The sequence below is a fragment of the Thermobia domestica genome, chromosome 3 (genome assembly GCF_964235325.1).
Source record: "Thermobia domestica chromosome 3, izTheDome1.hap1.1, whole genome shotgun sequence".
In the NCBI taxonomy this organism is placed as follows: domain Eukaryota; kingdom Metazoa; phylum Arthropoda; class Insecta; order Zygentoma; family Lepismatidae; genus Thermobia; species Thermobia domestica.
Window position 1 is genome coordinate 94,779,572 of NC_137456.1, and position 18,304 is coordinate 94,797,875.

General features: G+C 35.6%; 1 protein-coding gene across 2 annotated transcripts in view; it reads left to right on the forward strand.

Moving 5' to 3' along the window:
* The window catches only part of Helz (Helicase with zinc finger), an 80,740-nt gene that overhangs the window by 23,577 nt on the left and 38,859 nt on the right, over positions 1 to 18,304 (forward strand). For both annotated transcript variants that reach the window (XM_081751300.1, XM_081751301.1), the window contains exons 2-5: positions 677 to 2,862; positions 5,792 to 5,898; positions 6,509 to 6,608; positions 13,420 to 13,546. In XM_081751300.1, coding sequence (XP_081607426.1) covers positions 722 to 2,862; positions 5,792 to 5,898; positions 6,509 to 6,608; positions 13,420 to 13,546 — 2,475 coding nt within the window. In that variant the 5' untranslated portion in view covers positions 677 to 721. The remainder of the gene's footprint in view (positions 1 to 676; positions 2,863 to 5,791; positions 5,899 to 6,508; positions 6,609 to 13,419; positions 13,547 to 18,304) is intronic.

Here is an 18,304-nt window from a genome sequence, read left to right on the forward strand (position 1 = left end):
AAGTCAGGAGAGCTTTTGTGAACATGGCATTGCACCTCCGGGTTCCGTAGGTCATAGAGTGAGTTAGTTAATTTTAGGTGAAGTTTATGTACTTTATATGTATTTCGTGCCACTAGCTAGTTCCAATTGTTTAAAAATATGCCTCTGCCAAATATCAGTAACTTTCGTGAAAAGAAAAGTGTCATGTTGATATACATTGCTGTACTTTTTCCTTAATGCTTAAGAAACATTATTTGGGATTGAAATAGGTTAACGACTGGGAATTAATTCAAAATTAAAACCCAATACTTTCACTTAAATGGCATAATTAACATTTAATACTAATTTCTAATGTTTTTTCTTCAGTTCGCGACGTGTATTATACGAAGAAAAAGATTTGATTTAAATCCAAAAAAATCGATTTAAATCAAAAAAATCAACAAAAATGATTTTTTTGAAAAAAATCATGATTTTTTTCCACCCTGCTTCAAAAACATTTAACTACTTCTGTATTTGCTAGCAAATTACCTTGAGGAATTTTCTTTATATCTGCAATATCTTGGGGGGAAAATTAGGGAGAGAGGGAGGCAGAGCTGATAAATACCTTTAATAAAATGCTAAACTATTTGTATGTATCTAATCATTTTAAATGCTATTTCAGTTCTAATTATTTTCTCTCTGTTTGTTCTTGTTCCAGCATGAACCTGAAAACTAAAGGGCGTTGTAGATTACTGCCGCTGTCATGAATGAGAGACGCGCAAGAGCAAATGAGCTACTCCAACAGAAAGAATATGGAAGTGCTTTGGAGCTGTACAATCAGTGTTTGGGCGCGTTATCAGAAAACACGCCGAAAGAGACGATTGTGCAGCTCTTACTGGGAAGGTCTGAATGTTGCATGGAGTTGAAGAAACATGATATGGTTGTATCGGATTGCAGGCGGATTATTAAGTTAACTAACAACAACAATGCGAAGGCGCAAAGACGGTTAATTCAAGCTCTTTTTTACCTGAGAAAATTCATGGAAGCGGAGGCTGCAGCCGAACACTGGATAGCAACCGATCGTGTCAATCCAGAAGCTCTCAAAACTTTCGAACGTCTTCAAATCGTTTTACAAATGGTTAATAGCCAAAAGAACGCCACTGCCTACAATTCAGACGCTAAATATTCGTCATCTGAAGTTAGCCAACCATCAAATTTTCACCAAAATTCAATGGTTTTGGACCAATCTAAAGCGATGAAACCAAGTTCAGAAGGAATGTGCCGAGAGAGAATCGTTGAGAATGGTTTTGCAGCTGATACTTGTGCGGGTAAAAGTAGTGATAATGTTAGTCTGTTTGAAGTACCTAGTGTGGCGAGTGAACTCAAAGACAGTACGTGTGTGTATTGTAATGTAACTTTTCGAAATAAGTTGGAGCTTCAAGCGCATTGTCAGACGGAAAGTCACCAGATGGTTATTATGTCAGATGAGGGAAGGGATTGGAAATGGAGACCCCCGCCCCGCGGCATTGGAGCAGATTCGTATTCATTATGTGAGCGATTTATCTTGTATGGGATTTGTAGATTTGGAACCCAGTGTGTTGGGGCGCATAGTCAGGAAGAACTCACAGAATGGAAAGAACGATTTAAGTATCGTCAGATGAAACTTAAACGTGCTTATGAAAAGGAACTTTATGGTAAATCCTACACAGAGCAGATACTTGACAAATGGATTCAGTCATCAAATCCCGAAAAAGTCATGAAGGAGTCCATAGAGGGCGTAGAAATATCGTGTAATAGTGAGCTTTCGGTAACTGTATCTTCGAAAGTTAGCCAGAGAGAATGGGTGTTTACCATTAGAAGTAAGAAAGTACTTCAAATAATAGCCCTTCTTCAGGATGCTCATCGCAATCATTTCTCCTTGAAACACGTCTCATGTAAAGATCTAACTCAAGACAGATTTTATCAGTGGACTCCAAGTAATGATCAAGAGTGGTATGTGCCGTCAACATGTTCCAAAACAGATAACGTGGACATTTGTTATGAAGTGAAAATAGCTTTTCGAACAGATATATATGGCACATTCAGGCAGTCAATCGTGTTTGACTTTGGTACTGAACCGGTGTTAGCACAACATGTATGTGCAGATGTGGTGCCCGTGCAAGACATGGACAAGATTCAAGAAATTAAAGATATGATGCTATCAGCTTCAGAGCGATGGGATAGAAATAATTCCGTGGTAGTAGATTTTGTACCAAAAATAGAGTCCTATGCTGATAACGATAATGATCTGTTAAAAACTTACCCAGCACCACAAGCAAATAATTTCGTGTTAACACAGTCAGTTTTAATGGAAAAGATTCTCACAGAAACTAACTACCGCTCACGAATGCACGAGTTGTTATATATAGAGGAAATGGCTAGGCACGAACTCATATCACAGTATAATTTAAATGCGAAGCTTAAAATAATCAGTTGTTATTTGCTTACTCCGAGTCATATGGGAACGGCAAAGTATGCGCAGTCGGGGGAGCTTTTTGCTCGTATGGTTCTTTCAAAGGACATATCGGAAGATACTTCTGCGGGGAGATTGATTTTGAACAACTGTACAACTGTTTTCATATCTCCAGTGAAACAGCTTCGAGAAAAGACTGCTGATGGAAAACGTAGAGTGTATGAAGCCCTTATTGAGGATAAAGGAAAGAGTGCTATATATTTGAAGTTGCCAAAGCAAATGGTAATGGAGTGTAATTTGAAAGCTGATATCGAATGCCAGTGTGAGGTCCAGTTTCAGTTGAATCGCATTCCGTATTGTGAGTGGCATTATGCGGTGGATAGGATATCGGACTTCAAGATAATATTTCCAGATACTAACATCAAGCCCAGTATTCCGTGGAATCCACAGAGGCAAGTATCAAATTATTGTTAATATTGATTTAGTAGTAATATCTGTTTGTTCGGACTGACTGTAGGGAGAGAAAAAAGTGTCTCTTAAATGTAGATAACCATATTACTTTCCTTTATAGCGGATTAGGTTATGCAACCCTGAAGTTTTTGTTCGGTGCAGTGAATAAGGACAAGAACGAAATTTTCTTCGACAGCTCTTTTACGTGGGATTTTATGTATTTAGTTTTCTTCCTTCTTCCATTCAAATCTTCAATTTTAGTAAGGATATAACCGTTTGTTCTATCCGTCTCTTTCTCTTATAGCACGGAAAAATTACTGTACTCTAAAGAAAATTGAAAAGTTTTCAAGAATGGAAAGAAAATGGGTCATTCCGTAGGAAAGAAAAGGAGCAAATCGTGATCACGGTGGTTCTCCAATTTTAACTATTGATTTGTAGAACTGCAAAAATAGTTCAGTCAAAAAGATTAATGGTATCAGTAATAACGTCGGGAAATGCATTGTACAAATTTAATTCCACGGATTTATTTCTTTCAGTTTAACTACGTATAAACTAAAGCTTTATTTAATTATGTGTTAGAGAAACTAAAGTCGCACTTGTTTCAGCATAGATCGAACAAGTGTTTATATCGCATTTAGATAAGAATTTAAATTCGAGGAGAAGAAAATTATTTTTTCAGCTGTTCTCACAGCTTCTGTTTCAATCACATTGACGCAATGATTTTTTCCAGATTTTAAAAAAATCGAAATCGGAATTTTTCCGATTTTACTTTTCGGAAAGTAAAAATTCCTGAATTGGCCATTCCTACTCGAAAGATATACTACCAAGACAAAACTTTATATATATATATATATATATATATATAAAGTTTTGTATCTGTTTCTTGGTACTTCGTTCTTGTTTGCCAGATTGTATTTAGGCAACGAGTAAAACACATGTATCAACATAAATAACTTTCAGGAACTTGACGAGATGGTTATTGAACCAAAATGAAATTTAAGCTATGGATTGTGTAACGTACATTTGCTGAAAACAACTGCAATGCCAGTTTGAAAACCAATCAAGACAGCCAACCCCGGACTGAACATAAAACTTAGAAGTACTGGATGTTGTAAACATTTTCTTGGGTGTAGAAACCACTACACGAAAATAAAAGTAGTACTTGAGCAAAAAAGTCAAAAGAGCGAAAATTTTCATTTTCTCCCAAAATAACCCAGCTTTTTACGGGGGAAAAGATCTCCGCTCCAAAAATTATAATAATAATAATAATAAAAGATACTGTTCACATTAGGTAAACTTTACCCTGGCATTTATTATAAAGCAGTCATATCACACAATACATAGTTCTTTTCGGAGTGCACGCTATCACACACATTTTCTTCAGGTTCTCCATACACAAGTTATACTTTCTCTCAAGATACAGTTGATGCGTGAGAAGATCGTACAACATTACCGATCTGAAAGAAGCATATTTAAAGCACGTCACAACCTTGGAATATATAGCAAAGAAAGTAAGATAAAGCATCCAAAATTCCTAGCTCTAATAAATGTTTATAATAAAAAAAGTAAAATAAAAAAAAGAAAGCATTGGATGGCTGTGGAATGGGAAGGTAATTAAAGTAATTTAAATAATGATTTTTTTACTATTGTACTTAATTGACTATCACGACTGCAAAAGATGATTTATTACTTTCTTATACTGCTTCGAATGGTAGTTCGAAATTGCAAGTGATGACATACATCAAAATTTTATTTTTTAAATTAGGATTATGTGGTGCCATTATTCTAGTAACAGGAACAACCAGAGTTGTAAAAGTACAAGGAACCAACACGGGACTACACGAAGAAGTTCTTGAAAAGTTGAATTTGTACACAAGAAGAACTTCTAAGTTGAAAAGAAAATTGAAAGACATTTAACTTGCACGGAATCAACAAAAACAATTAGAATAGTTTAAGTGTATAATAATAAAAGTATGTATTCATAGGAAGAAGTCGCAATAGTCACAAAAGTGAATTTTAGTTAAAACAATTTCATCAATAACACAAAGTAAAAGACAAGTATCGAATTCCACAAAATCTATAATTTTGTAATTTAGTCGACCAGTTTTGTACATAAAGTGAGTGCATATGCATAATTATAATGTCAGTGAATAGGTGATAAGCATAAACCGTCACGGAGTTTACGGAATACTTTGTGTAAAATTCTGTTTTTAAAATAAGCTCAAAACCATTAGAAGATGCAAAAGAAAAGTGCTCGGTAACGTAGCATAAGCTAATGTTGAAGATCATAATCACGTACGTCGAAATTCACCGTCAGTCCATTCACCGAAAACTGTGCTAGTTTGTTAGCTTACGTTCGTTGGGATCACATATTCTAGAACTAGATCCTGGTTGATGACAGAATGGGAATTCCTCTATAACGAATACTAGAATTGCATCTCGACTTAACGAAGGGCCTGTGTGTACAAAGCATTTTTTCTGTAAAGTCAATGTACAATTGCAGACCCTGAACTAATTAATTGCACAATTGCTATTTAATTAAAATATAGTTAAGTAATTATTTTTCTTGAATTTATTGTCATTCAAAGTCAGTTATAACTTGTATCAAAATTGATACTTTTCGTTCGATTCATTAATTATCGTATGTGTAAGAAAGTGTGAATTCATATGTTAAAGCATAGGTTCACACTAGTAACTTAGTCCTATGAATTCAGAGTTAATTCTTCGGTGTAAATTTATTTCTGGATTCTTGTTGTTTAAAATGAAAATTACCCCTCTTCCTGATGTTGAAACATTTCTCGTAATGGATACAATTCCATGATCTATAGATGACATTGTAAATGCATATGTTGTTCTGTAAGTAATAAGCTGCTTTTTAGTTAAGAAACGTACTCGTTGTAAATTGTTTAATACTGTCTCATGTTTTGCTAGACAATGGAATGATAATCTGGATGCGCGATTAAATCCTAAACAGAAGGAAGCAGTCGTAGCCATTACAACACCAGTTTCTGTTGTTCTTCCTCCGATCTTAATAATTGGTAAGTTAGTATTTTCTCTTTAAAAAAAAAAAAAAAAAAAAGTTTAAGTGTTGGAAGCTCGTGTGATAATTTCTTAAATTAATATGTATATACTGTGCATTAAATGCTCATACACTTGATGAGTATTTTAAACCGTTTCAGTAACGGGTTTACTAAACTAATTTGTTGCAAATACAGGTCATGTAGTTCAATTAATTCGGAATGTGGAAATTAATAACAGTAAAATCTGACCCAAGCAAATCACTTTTAATGAATAATAATGTTATAGTTTCGGGAATGTATCTGCCTTCATCGAACATATCTGATGTGGGCAATGATACATTACCAAATCTGTAACATTATTATTTATTAAAAGTAATTTGCTTGGGTCAGATTTTTACTCTTTGAGATAACACAGTTTCAGCTAAAATGAGCGGCATTCAGGTGGAAGTTAATTTGACTCATCAGAGATACTTCGCTTACACATTAAATAGCAGTGTAATTACGGACTTTGATAGTATCAGAATTGGCCTCCAATATAGATAGCAATTGCCGAAAAACCTTACATGTCTTAAGAAAGAAAAGAGTGTTCTTTATTTAAGTATACATTCGGTTTTTCTGGTCGTTTCAGGTCCATTTGGAACGGGTAAAACTTATACTTTGGCGCAGGCTATAAAACAGTTATTACTCCAGCCAAATACTTGCATACTGGTCTGCACTCATTCGAATAGGTAAGCATATACATATATATAAGTAAAAGTAGACAGTTCTGTCTATGTGTATATTCTTTATCACTTGTGCTTATAAAGGGATGGTTTGTGTTGTTTACTTAACTTTGTCATATATTCGGATTATGTACTAGTACGATGTACACACTTGTGAAGCATTCTCAACATTGCATTAGTTCGTTGATGTGACTGGTTAAAGTTAATATCATCATGTAAATCATATGAGAGTGAACCGTTTAAAGTGGAATACAATTCATTGCTCGGATTTTTTTTTCTCTCTCTCCACTGGAGATTGAACCGTCGACCAGCCCAGAGAAAAGCACGCGCGTTAGCCAGCCACTTATCTTCTGAAGTAGCATATTATACATACTCATTACATTTTGAGTTTCTAAAAATCTTTCCCAATTGGCATGTTCTACAAAGAACACATACAATGGAATATAATCTAACCAGAATTCAAGTTCAGTGTGATGTGATTGTAGATAGTATAATATCGTATGTCACAGATAGCGTTGGATATGGAAATCTTATTACTTTGTGGAATTACGAAGCAGAAATAATTTTCCCCCGTTTTAGTTACAATTTGCAGAAAGCTCTCTTTCCGACAACGATAGAGAGAAATACGAAAGCGCCGTGTTTTGTATACCCGTCATTTTTCAAACAAGTATACCTGTGGCTACGTCAGGTATAAACGCCATTTTCCACCAAATCTGATAAATATTTCTGCATAAATCGCAGTTTATTTTATTTATTTATTATTATTTTTTGAAGTGTCTGTAGTATGTTATGATGTGGATTTTACATAAACTGACCAGAAGGTGGCAAGCTTGTGGGATTAATTAACATGATTTTATACTTCTCTTCCATTTATATGAAATATAGTCTTAGTATGTATCACTTTTACACTTGAAGCATAATGCAAAATTGTCGTGAGCTTATTTTTGCGGTGTGGAGACAAGTTTTTTTTTTTTTTTTTTTTTTTTTTCTTCCTTGCAAGGTTAGTTCCGGCACAAGACTTTTTCAAAGTGGGAATCTTGTGTGTGACCTTGATAACAGAAATTTCCAGCTTAGCCGGTTGCCAGTGTAGCACGCAACGCGACTACTATCCATTTCATAAAGATAGGCCCCTGACTTCGCGGTGCTGCCGTGACGTCCAGTCAAAACTTATATTACATTGTCGTACCTCGTTGGAATTGCTGGAATGTTGTCTTTTCAATACTTAAGACATACAATTTTTTTTTGTACTATGTAGTGAGAGAAAAATAAAAATTAATGAAAAAGTGCATATTGTTTCGTATTTTTTTGGTAGATCAATGTTTATAGGACTATATCTCAGAAGAGAGATCCTGTGAAATAATTTCCTGTGTACAATATATAGATGCATCCATTAACTGTAAGTTGTGAAAAGATCAATTTTCATCACTTGATATTTTTTGTGTAATTAAAACAAATGTACGACTCTCTGATCTCCTTTACCATGGTAGGTAGAGAAACATACAAAACACTGTTCGAAAATGTGGAAGTCTAGTGTTCCAAATATTTGGAACTATTAACAAAAAAAGGGTTTAGTTGGTCGAGTATTTATTTTTTTTAAAAATGTTTACTTTAACATATTCTCTGCGTTAAGCGGTGAGCCATGTTGCAGCCCAATCTTTAAATTTCCCGCGCTTATATGAAGAAACAGCATCAGTAACTGGAAGTGCGGCAACACTGTCGTGCAGTGTTGTCGCGTTCAAGAAGCTTGTAGCGCGAAGCCTACTTCATAAGAATGTATTAGGAAAAAGTATTTATTATAACCTTTCACAACATCATAAAAATAATAGTGCATGTACACTCATGTCCAAAATTATTGTCGCATGTCTATAAATATGTTATTGTAGGAATATAATTTGATAACGAATTCGCCTGGTATTTCTTATAATGTTAGTATCTGTATAATCGGCAAAGACATGTAGGCTATGTGGCAAATTTCATGTCAAAAGAGCAGTAAATAAGAACAATAAAACGAAAATAAAATTTTCTTATCCATTTAGCAACATTTTGTTTTACTCATGCTAATTTTCGTATTTATAATTCTTTTCCTATGAAATTTACCACAAATATACATTTCCCGACTCTACATATAGTATCAGTATTAAAAGTACCCTGCAAAATCATTATCAAATTATATTCTTACAAGAAGACAGTTATAGATATGCGACAATAATTTTGAACATGAGTGTACACATCTCAATGTAATCGAAATAAAACGTCGAAGTTACACATCCAAAAACTCATCTCTTAATCTATTTACTTCATTCACTTTCGTCATGGCTTTGTTGACTCATCGCTGCTCCTGCTATCTTCCTGAATACTTATTAACAATGGCTCCATTTCTACCTCAAGATATATGAGTATACATACTTTCCAGCTTACGAACATGTTAAAGGTTAAAAAGAAATGTACTGTACCCTTGGCAATCATATGTTCACCCAAGTTCTGCGATCAATTCCCCTGCCGAATGTAATACAGAATGGGTCCTTTGTTTTCTTTCAACGAAAGAAAACAATACAATGAGTAGGTGACGAGGGCTGTATTTGCGTCTAATCACGTCGCACTGATTAAGTCTTAAACACTTCCCTTCGGTTCATAGGCGTCAAAAACTTACACACGTACTCACATCATATGGGTTTATTGCAATGAGACGGACGAATGGGCATTTATATTTTCCTGAGTATATCTTGTGCTTTTTGATTGAAAAAAAAAAAATATATGGATATTCCTTTACGAGCGGCGGTATTACAAAAAGAAGAGGCAAAATGTTTAGCGATAATAAAATTGCAGAACTGATGAATGACTCCGACTCAGACGGTTATGAGTTAGTAATTAATACTAATGACATTGATTATACTGTGCTCAGTGGCGTATCCGGGAGTGAACAAGATAGTAACTCTGTTTCAAGTAAACCTGAGGCTGCGCCGGGAAAGAGAGAGAGAAAAACGCGTCATTCCTATTCAAAGGCAGATTCTGATGTAGCTTGGAGCGATAAAATTCAAGTAAATAGAAAACCCCTGTTTAGTGGTGTCCCGGGAATTGATCAAAATGCTGGGCTATCTACAGAGTATTCCGCATATAAAGTGTTTCAGCTGTTTTTACCGATGAAGTTTTATAGTAAAAAGAAAAGTTGAGTTGATTTTGTGTTTAACGTCCTGTTCAGCAGCGAGGCTATGTGAGACGTGGACCTACTGATTAACGTGGAATCCAAACTACATGAGCTCCCGCCAGGAATAGTAGTAAAGAAATGAATCAATACGCAAACAGCAGATTGAGAAAAAGAAAAATTACTACAACAAAAAATCTGTTTTCTAAATGAAAGCGTGTTACTTCAGTTGAAAACAAGGAACTTTTTACACTAATTATTCACATATGCCTTGTACGGAAGCCAGTTTTACGCGATTTTTACTAATCAACTACGCAAGAGCTATTAGTATATCTGTCAAGTGGTGGAAGATGCTGTTTTTTCTGCTTTTGACGTATCACACATGTCAATGCTCACATACTGTACAGGAACAAAGCAGGAAAACATATCGCACTTCGAACTTTTTATGCGAATGTAATAGATAAACTGCTGCAGTAAGCAGACATTGAAGTACAGGGACCTTCACCCGGTAGAATTCTGGTAGCAAGGGGCCATTAGAGAGTTTACCCCCAATATTTGCAAATTCTAACAGAGTAGGACAAAGGAGATGCAAAGTGCGTAGCATCCGCACGGTGAAAGGAAGTCTTTAATAAATATTAGCGTTTATTGCAGGGATGCAAATAACCACTCGCCCGGGGCGTGTGGTTCATCGGTGCGGGCGAGTATTTAATATCATACGGAAGTTAAGTAAATTATTTTTATTATGTGATGTGGGCTAGTAACTTTTTTCTTGGGCGAGTACACTCTTGTTGCTTATTTGCATCCATGGTTTATTGTCTTGATATATAAAGTTGGACTTTGTATGGGAAAGTGCTTCGAAATGTACAACACTAAAGAGAAGTACTGGGACTCTTAGATCTGAAAACAGATTTTCTGTGAAGTGTAAACTCAATATGACATATCAACTAAGGTTACATAATAAACTTTGTGCGTGTATTTGTTTCTGTGCAAGTGTATTTTGTACTGCGTGCAATAAGTGAAAAACTGACAAAACGCTACAAATTTTCGAGGACCATCACATGCAAATCCAAACAAGATAAGAGTTCGCTTTTCTAATTTTGAACATTTGGCACATTTAGTGTATATCCTGTTAATTTCTAAGAAATTGGTTTAAAATCTGTGGAGACATTAAATTTTAAAAATATCTCTAAAAAGTGCCGGACAGTGTGCATGACAAGTTTAAATACCCGTCCGGCTGAGAGTGTATAGCGCCAGGAAAATGTAGCAACGTAGCACTCCGTATAAACTGCGATAGCAAAGTGCGCAAAGCAGAGAAAATCATAATGTCATATTTGTGATTGTTTATCTTTTAAAACTAGTCAAAACAGTTTGGTTGAAAAAGCTACTTTAAGATCTTTCTAAAAGTTTTTTCCAGATTGTTAATACACCGCAGCAATTCATAGATAATGATGTCTCACTTTTTACTGAATAACAAGAAAATTACTAAATTATTTCATGTTATCTCCTTCCCGAGATATAGTCCTATAAACATTGATTTACCGAAAAAGTACAAAAAAATACGCACTTTTTCATTAATTTCTATTTTTTTCTCACTACACAGTACAAATAAAACTTGTATGTCTTAAGTATTGAAAAGACAACATTCCAACAATTCCAACGAGGTACGACAATGCAGTATAAGTTTTGACTGGACGTCACGGCAGCACCGCGAAGTCAGGGGCCTATCTTTATGAAATGGATAGTAAGTATACGCTGATGTGATACGAGGGGGATATTGAAAGTCGTGAGCAACATGTTTTCGCAATCGTAATCTTTAGTTGTAAGTGAAACCAAGTATACCATATCAAATCTACAGACCGTTCTTTCTGTCTTTCCAGACGTTGACGCTGTTTGTTGCTAGCACGTGACCATAGGCAAGATTTCCAAAATTGCGGGCAGCGATGTTACGTTCCGACAGCGTGCTGTGATTGAATTCTTTGTTAAAGAGAACCAATCTGCTTCTGAAACTCACCGCAGACTACAGTGGTCTACGGAGACGTGTGCATGGGTGCCAGCAGTGTTAGGAGGTGGATGAAACATTTTAAGGATGGAAACATGAGTATCGATGAGCCTCGCAGCGGGCGCCCTCGAACTGCCTCCTGGAACGCAACAAAGTAAGGGTTGATGAGCTAATTAGGAGAGATAGGTTCATCACTGTGAGTGAAATCGCTGCAAAACTTGGTGTGGACATAGAGGCAAGAACTGATTCCCAGCTTAGAGCTTATCGGAAGGTTTGTGCCCATTGGGTCCCACGTTTATTAACCGAGGACCACAAACGTCAGAGACTAACCATTGCCCAAACTCTTCAGAGATTTCGACATGGTGATGACTTTTAGACGAGTATTGTGACTTGAGATGAAAGCTGGTTCCATCATTATGAACCTGAAACAAAACGACAAAGTATGGAATGGCACCACTTGAATTCGTCACCGAAGAAGAAAGCGAAAACAGTGCACTCAGTAGGGAAAGTTATGGGGAGCGTCTTCTGGGATGCACAAGATTGCATTCTGGTTGACTTTCTTGAGCCTGTATAAACCATTAATTCTGCCCGCTACATCCAGACACTTTTGAAACTCCGTCGTGCCTTGCGTGATAAACGTCCTGGAAAGATCATCCTTCAACAGGATAATGCTCGTTGCATACTGCACGTGCCACTATGGAGCAGATCAAGAGATTTGGGTGGGAAACATTTCTACATCCTCCCTTCAGCCCCGACTGGCACCCCCCGACTACCATCTTTTCGGTTTTGTGAAGGAACAAATGCGAGGCCATCGCTACGAGACAGTGGAGGATATTCGGCAAGCAATGCGTCAGTTTCTACAGGGAGCTGGAACAGAATTCTATTGCAGGGGTATTTTCAAACTTGCAGAATGATGGGAAATATGTGCGTCAAAAAACGGAGACTACGTGGAAAAGTGAAAGAAAAGTCTGTAGATTGAGATGATATATTTGGTTTCACTTAGAAATAAAGATTACGGTTGTGAAAAAATGTTGCTCACGACTTTCTGTATGCCTCTCGTACTTTGTCACCTTTTCAACAATGGAACAAATATTAAGTATCAGGTTTAAGCCCGCTTAGGGAAAACTGAACAAAAATATCTGAAGTGTTTAAAAAGGTTTATGGTGATAATTATCTTTCTCGTTGCCGTGTTTTTGAATCGTATAGGAGGTTCAGTCCCGACAGTTATGTGTGGAAGACAAAAATGCTAAGGTTTAAATAGGTCCTTGAGAACAACTGAAATGATTGACAAAGTTCGGGATTTCAATGACATACAAATCTCAAGGTAACATCAGACTTCCTGAGGATAAGTAAGGGACTATTCTCCGAATAATAACGAAAGGTATAAAGGAATGGAAGCACATTCCATATCCCATTCCTGCAGAAGACCATAAACTGAAAGGAGTCTATCTTTGCATTCGTTATTCATTTCTCCATGTTTATCCAAATTAAAAGCTTCAGTGATGAAGATTTTTATTTCAAATATTGTTTCCTACCATCCAGGAAATATGCTGCAAGGAGATTTAAAATGTGTCAGTTACTACCTTTAAGTAAAAGTTTTGTTTGTTGTTGGAGAAGTTTAAATCAAATAGTTTTGTAGTATTTCATACTAAAGACTATATTTTTTACACTTTTAGTGCAGCAGACCTTTATATTAAGGAGTATCTACATCCATACGTAGAAGCAGGCCACAAAGAAGCACGTCCTCTTCGCATTTACTATCATAAACGATGGGTAGCAACTGTTAATCCTATTGTTCAAGAGGTATGAAGTAATAATGTTAGTTAACGTAGTGTTAAAGATGCAGTAATTGCATATTGTTGTACACGTGTTTATTAATTTCCGTATTTATTTAAATTTTTTAAATGTGCCTGAATATTTATTATATATTATAAACCTTTAAAATAAGCAATGGATCCCTAAAAATACGAAGTAGTGCTTGAAAACAATGAATTTTGTCTGCGTCAATAAAAACAGCCTTGTGAATACTTTTAAATTACAAACGTACTCTTTTTATTATATTATCTACTGCATCTAATATTCGGCCAGTTTCTCATTAATCCCAGTTATTTCGGACATTGTTTTTTCTTACATTCTGATTTATGGATTAACCTGAAATATTTCCTCGTTATTACACAGAGCGGCTCTTTGCGCTCATTGAAAACTATTCCCCTGTAGTTAATAAATTACACACCAGATGAAGGGGGAAGGGGGTCCAGTGTTAGTGTAGCGAGAGAGCTTAGGTTATTCTTTTTTTCTTGTGTTTTATTAACGCTAGTGTAAGTATCCAGGTATATCCAGTTCCAATCCAGGTAGGTATGTGTATACGTTGTACTTTATTTTTCGGTCACTACTGGCCGAATGGTGTAAGGTAGTGTTCCTCGAAGTGTACGTCGCGACCCATTGGTTGGTCGAGAACCGTTTTTTGGTGGGTCGCGATAAGTTTTTTTCCTTTTAATGATGAAAATTGTATTTTGATGCACAAATATATGTTTTGAAGTGCTATTAAAAAAATTAAAATTGGAAGCGCTTGTTAATGAGGTGAAGAGTAAGTGGTTAGTCAAAGCCATGCGCTGTTGTACAGCCAGTAGAGAGGCTGGGTTAGGATGGAAAGATAGGGCGAGTCAAAATATCACGGAATAGTGATATTGCGTTGGGAGTAGTGTTAGTTCTATTACCTTTCTATGGAAACACTTTGACCCTCTTTGCGCATGCGTACAATTTCATATGATATAGTTATTGAAAAAGAGATTTGCATTACACTTGCTCGATCGTCACCGACTGATATTTTCGTATCAATTGGGCCACTATATTCATAAATTTACATTACAATTTAATTTGAAAGTGAAAGTGAGATAGACATAAAAGAAAACAACTAAATTTTGATTTATTAAAATTTAAGTATTGAGCTCTACTTTGTAACATTCGTGGTCACTCGGGTGCTCACAACATATCCAAATAAATTTCATGTTATACACTCGTACTGATTGTTATTGAACGAACTGGAATTAGAGATATGATTTACCAAATTTAATTGCTTTGAAATGCACTACCATTATGACAATGTGTATTTGAATAAAAGTAGGTGGACCACATAATACTATCTATTATTTAATGTGGGTCGCAGTAACAAGTTTGAGAACCACTTGTCTAAGGAATAAAAATTGCTATTTTTGATGGCCAAGTTTGGGCAGGGACATGCTCGGCTCGGCTTGTCGTGTATGTGGAACTTCATTTTTTGGTAACTACTGGCCGTATCTAAACGAAATTCGTTGGGCTAGTGTCCTATCGTCCAAGATAGAAAGTTCACCATATTCGGTGCTCAGGCTTAGCCAGGAACGCCCCTCCCCCCCCCCATGCCTTGCCTTGCCTTCTATATGGTACTTTATTTGTCGGTAACTACTGCCAGATCTAAACCAAATTTGATGAACGAGTAACCCATGGTCTAAGGATTAAAAATTGCTTTATTGGATGTCGAGTTCGGCTTGACAACAGAGACTTGGTCTCACAGCTTTGCACTCCAGGAGTTTCTGCGTTTGGTTCACCTCGGCTTCTTAAATTGTAATTTCGTTTTCTTTATGTTCGGTAACAAATGCCTTAAAAATTTGCACCAAATATAACATTTTATTCTATTCTTGAAGTTATTGTATTTTTTAATTGTGCCCGAAATGTCTCGGGATAATCCAGAATATGTTTTCCAGCTGCTGTAACTCTCTCAATGAAAATTAGATTTGGTTATGAAAGGGCACATGTATGATAGATTTAAATATGAAATACATAAATAGTAATAATAATAAAAAGTACTTTTTCAGAACACTTTTCTGCCTAAATTGGGTGTTTGTTAAGCTTTGATGATTATTTGCCTTCTTAATTTGCAGAAGAATTTTCAAAATGCATAAATCTTTGCGTTATATAGTCAATACTTAGCAAACTTGTTACGGATTAAAGGTATTGCATGGAGTAGAATTTCACTTATCGGAAACTAGAAATATTTGAGATAAAGTTTGTGTAATTTTGTTAAATGAACAAATACATTTTATCATAAAATACAATCATGATATCTGTCTCATTTGTCACAAATTTGTAAAGAATACTACTTGATAACATTTATCCTAGTTATTTGTAAGTAATATTATGTTTTAAGGTTGGTGTAAAGGGACAAGTTTGGCCAATAGATGTCACTACAGTCTTCGTATATCTCTCATGTATTTTTTACCTTTCACGAAAATTTACAATTTCTCTTACAAATTTCAGCCTAGAGACTTTAAATTTTTAGAGGAGGAACCTTATAACCTATCGAAGGCATCAATCCGTGCCGATTTTTTATTTAGAATTTTCTTCATTGTTGAAACAGTTATATTCTTAATGGTTTGGATATTCATTTCAACAATCAAGCCATTTCAAGAATGAAGACAGTTCTAAATAAAAAATCGGCGCGGGTTTTTGCCTTCGATAGGTTATGAAGTTTCTAGTCTCTAGGTTGAAATTTGTAAGAGAACTCGTGAATTTTAGTGAAAGGTAAAAAATACATGAGAGATATACGAAGATTGTAGTGACATCTATCGACAAAGCTTGTCCTTTTAAACCAACCTTAAATAAGCAGTGGCACTACCGAAAGTAAATAAAATATAAATTGTGCAGCAAGATGATATAAAACTCATAAGATACAAACGTAAGATGTAAAATTCATTATGCAGTCGTAGTTGAAGGAAAACGAAAGTCATGTACCTCTTTCAAAATGCTGCATATGAAGCTTCTGTGGTTTCTTAATTTATTATTATTATTATTATTATTATTATTATTATTATTTTAAGTCAAGCCACAGTATTAAATATACCTGCAAGCATACGGTCTTGAAAGGAAATGTGGATGGCCTGTTTTTTCAATATGACTACATTATGTAGAGTTTATTATAAGCAGTTGCAAATACAAACATTATAATTCTTAGACATGCTACAAGGGCTGTTGCTGTCACAAGACCACTACTTATCCACAGAACTTCGTGTCCTTGGATGAGTATAGCCAAAACGCCCCCTCCCCCTCATTTTTCTTCCCGTACAAATCAGAACTTGCGCAAGTCGCGAGAGATGAGCAAAAAACAAATGCCTACGAGCATGGAACAACGCATTGTGATAAAATTTCTCGTTTGAGAAACCGTCCAGTCATTGAAATCTTGAGACTCCAGACACAGTACGGGGAAGAATGTTTCTCTAGGGTCCGTGTGTGTTTGAGCAATGTAGGTGCTTTAGAGATAAAACGGACCGCATAATTGTCAACAGCGAACATCTGTCAATTCGACAAACATCGTGATCGTGTGAAAGCAGTTATTCGTGGTAATAGAAAGGGTAGGGTAGAAAGGGGGACAGCGAGTGTCCTTCCTTCAAGGCACTACCCACCTTCATACAGCCAAAACAACAATGGTGACTGTAGTCAATTTGAAATGAGACCTCGTGCCACACCTTCCATACAGTCCCGATTTGGCCCCAAATATTTCCAGCAGTTTGGAAGACATGTAGTTTGTGGATAACTACGCCATTTGTGCTGTCATATTCGCATCCAACCGAATAACTTTTATGAAAAGGACATGAAAATACTTCCAAAACGTTGGCAGAAATTTATTGACTTTAGAGGGGTGCACTTTGAAAGAAAGTATGTTCCGCTGCTTCGTTCGCAGTAAAGGTTTTGGTTTTAAAAAAGAGTTCCAGCCATAACTAAATCACCTTGTAAATTGTAAGAATATAGGAGTTATGTGGACTAGATATTTATTACATTTTTTTTCCTAAAAATATTCTAGTGACAAAATATTAGTAGTTGATCAATTGAATTTTTGCATTTAAATGAAACTCTTATTCAATGACTGGAGATTAAAAGAATAATATTTAAGCCAGTGGAGACCATACCCAACCGACGATACTCCACATAAAATACTAGCATTCTATCTTTGGGGTATTGTAGTTTGTACCCATAATTCTCACTTCAGAAATAAAGTGGTTTAAATTCTAAGAAGGAAACATTGTAAATAACTTAAGTTTTTTTTTTAATTAATTAATTTTTTAAGGATAAATTTTTGTATTTGATCATTCATATTCTCATATGTTTAGCAATCATTCTTGGGCTGTACAGTTATCGTCAGCTTAGATCTTCTAAACAAACTAGCTGATGAAGAAACTCTTTCTCTGTCTCTTACTGTTTTCTCTTGAGCGGCGTTTTCGTAATGCTTTTTAGCTGTACAGACATTCGATTAAGTTCTCTTCCTGTCTCTAGCTTCTAGCTCAAACTTTACCCTATGTGTAACGAATTGCGTAGCAGAAAATATTGAAAACATCACATAGCACAGATGGAGGAAGGTGTAAGGAGCATTTATTGTAATCTTCCCAGATTATTCATTGTGGGTATTGTCCCCGAGAACCCATAATCTTTGAATAGATTATAAGTTATGTTCAAAATTAGCGCTACAGTGTACGGTACAAATTTGAGATATCTTTAAAATTTAATGTATTACAGCATTGTTTATTAATTCAG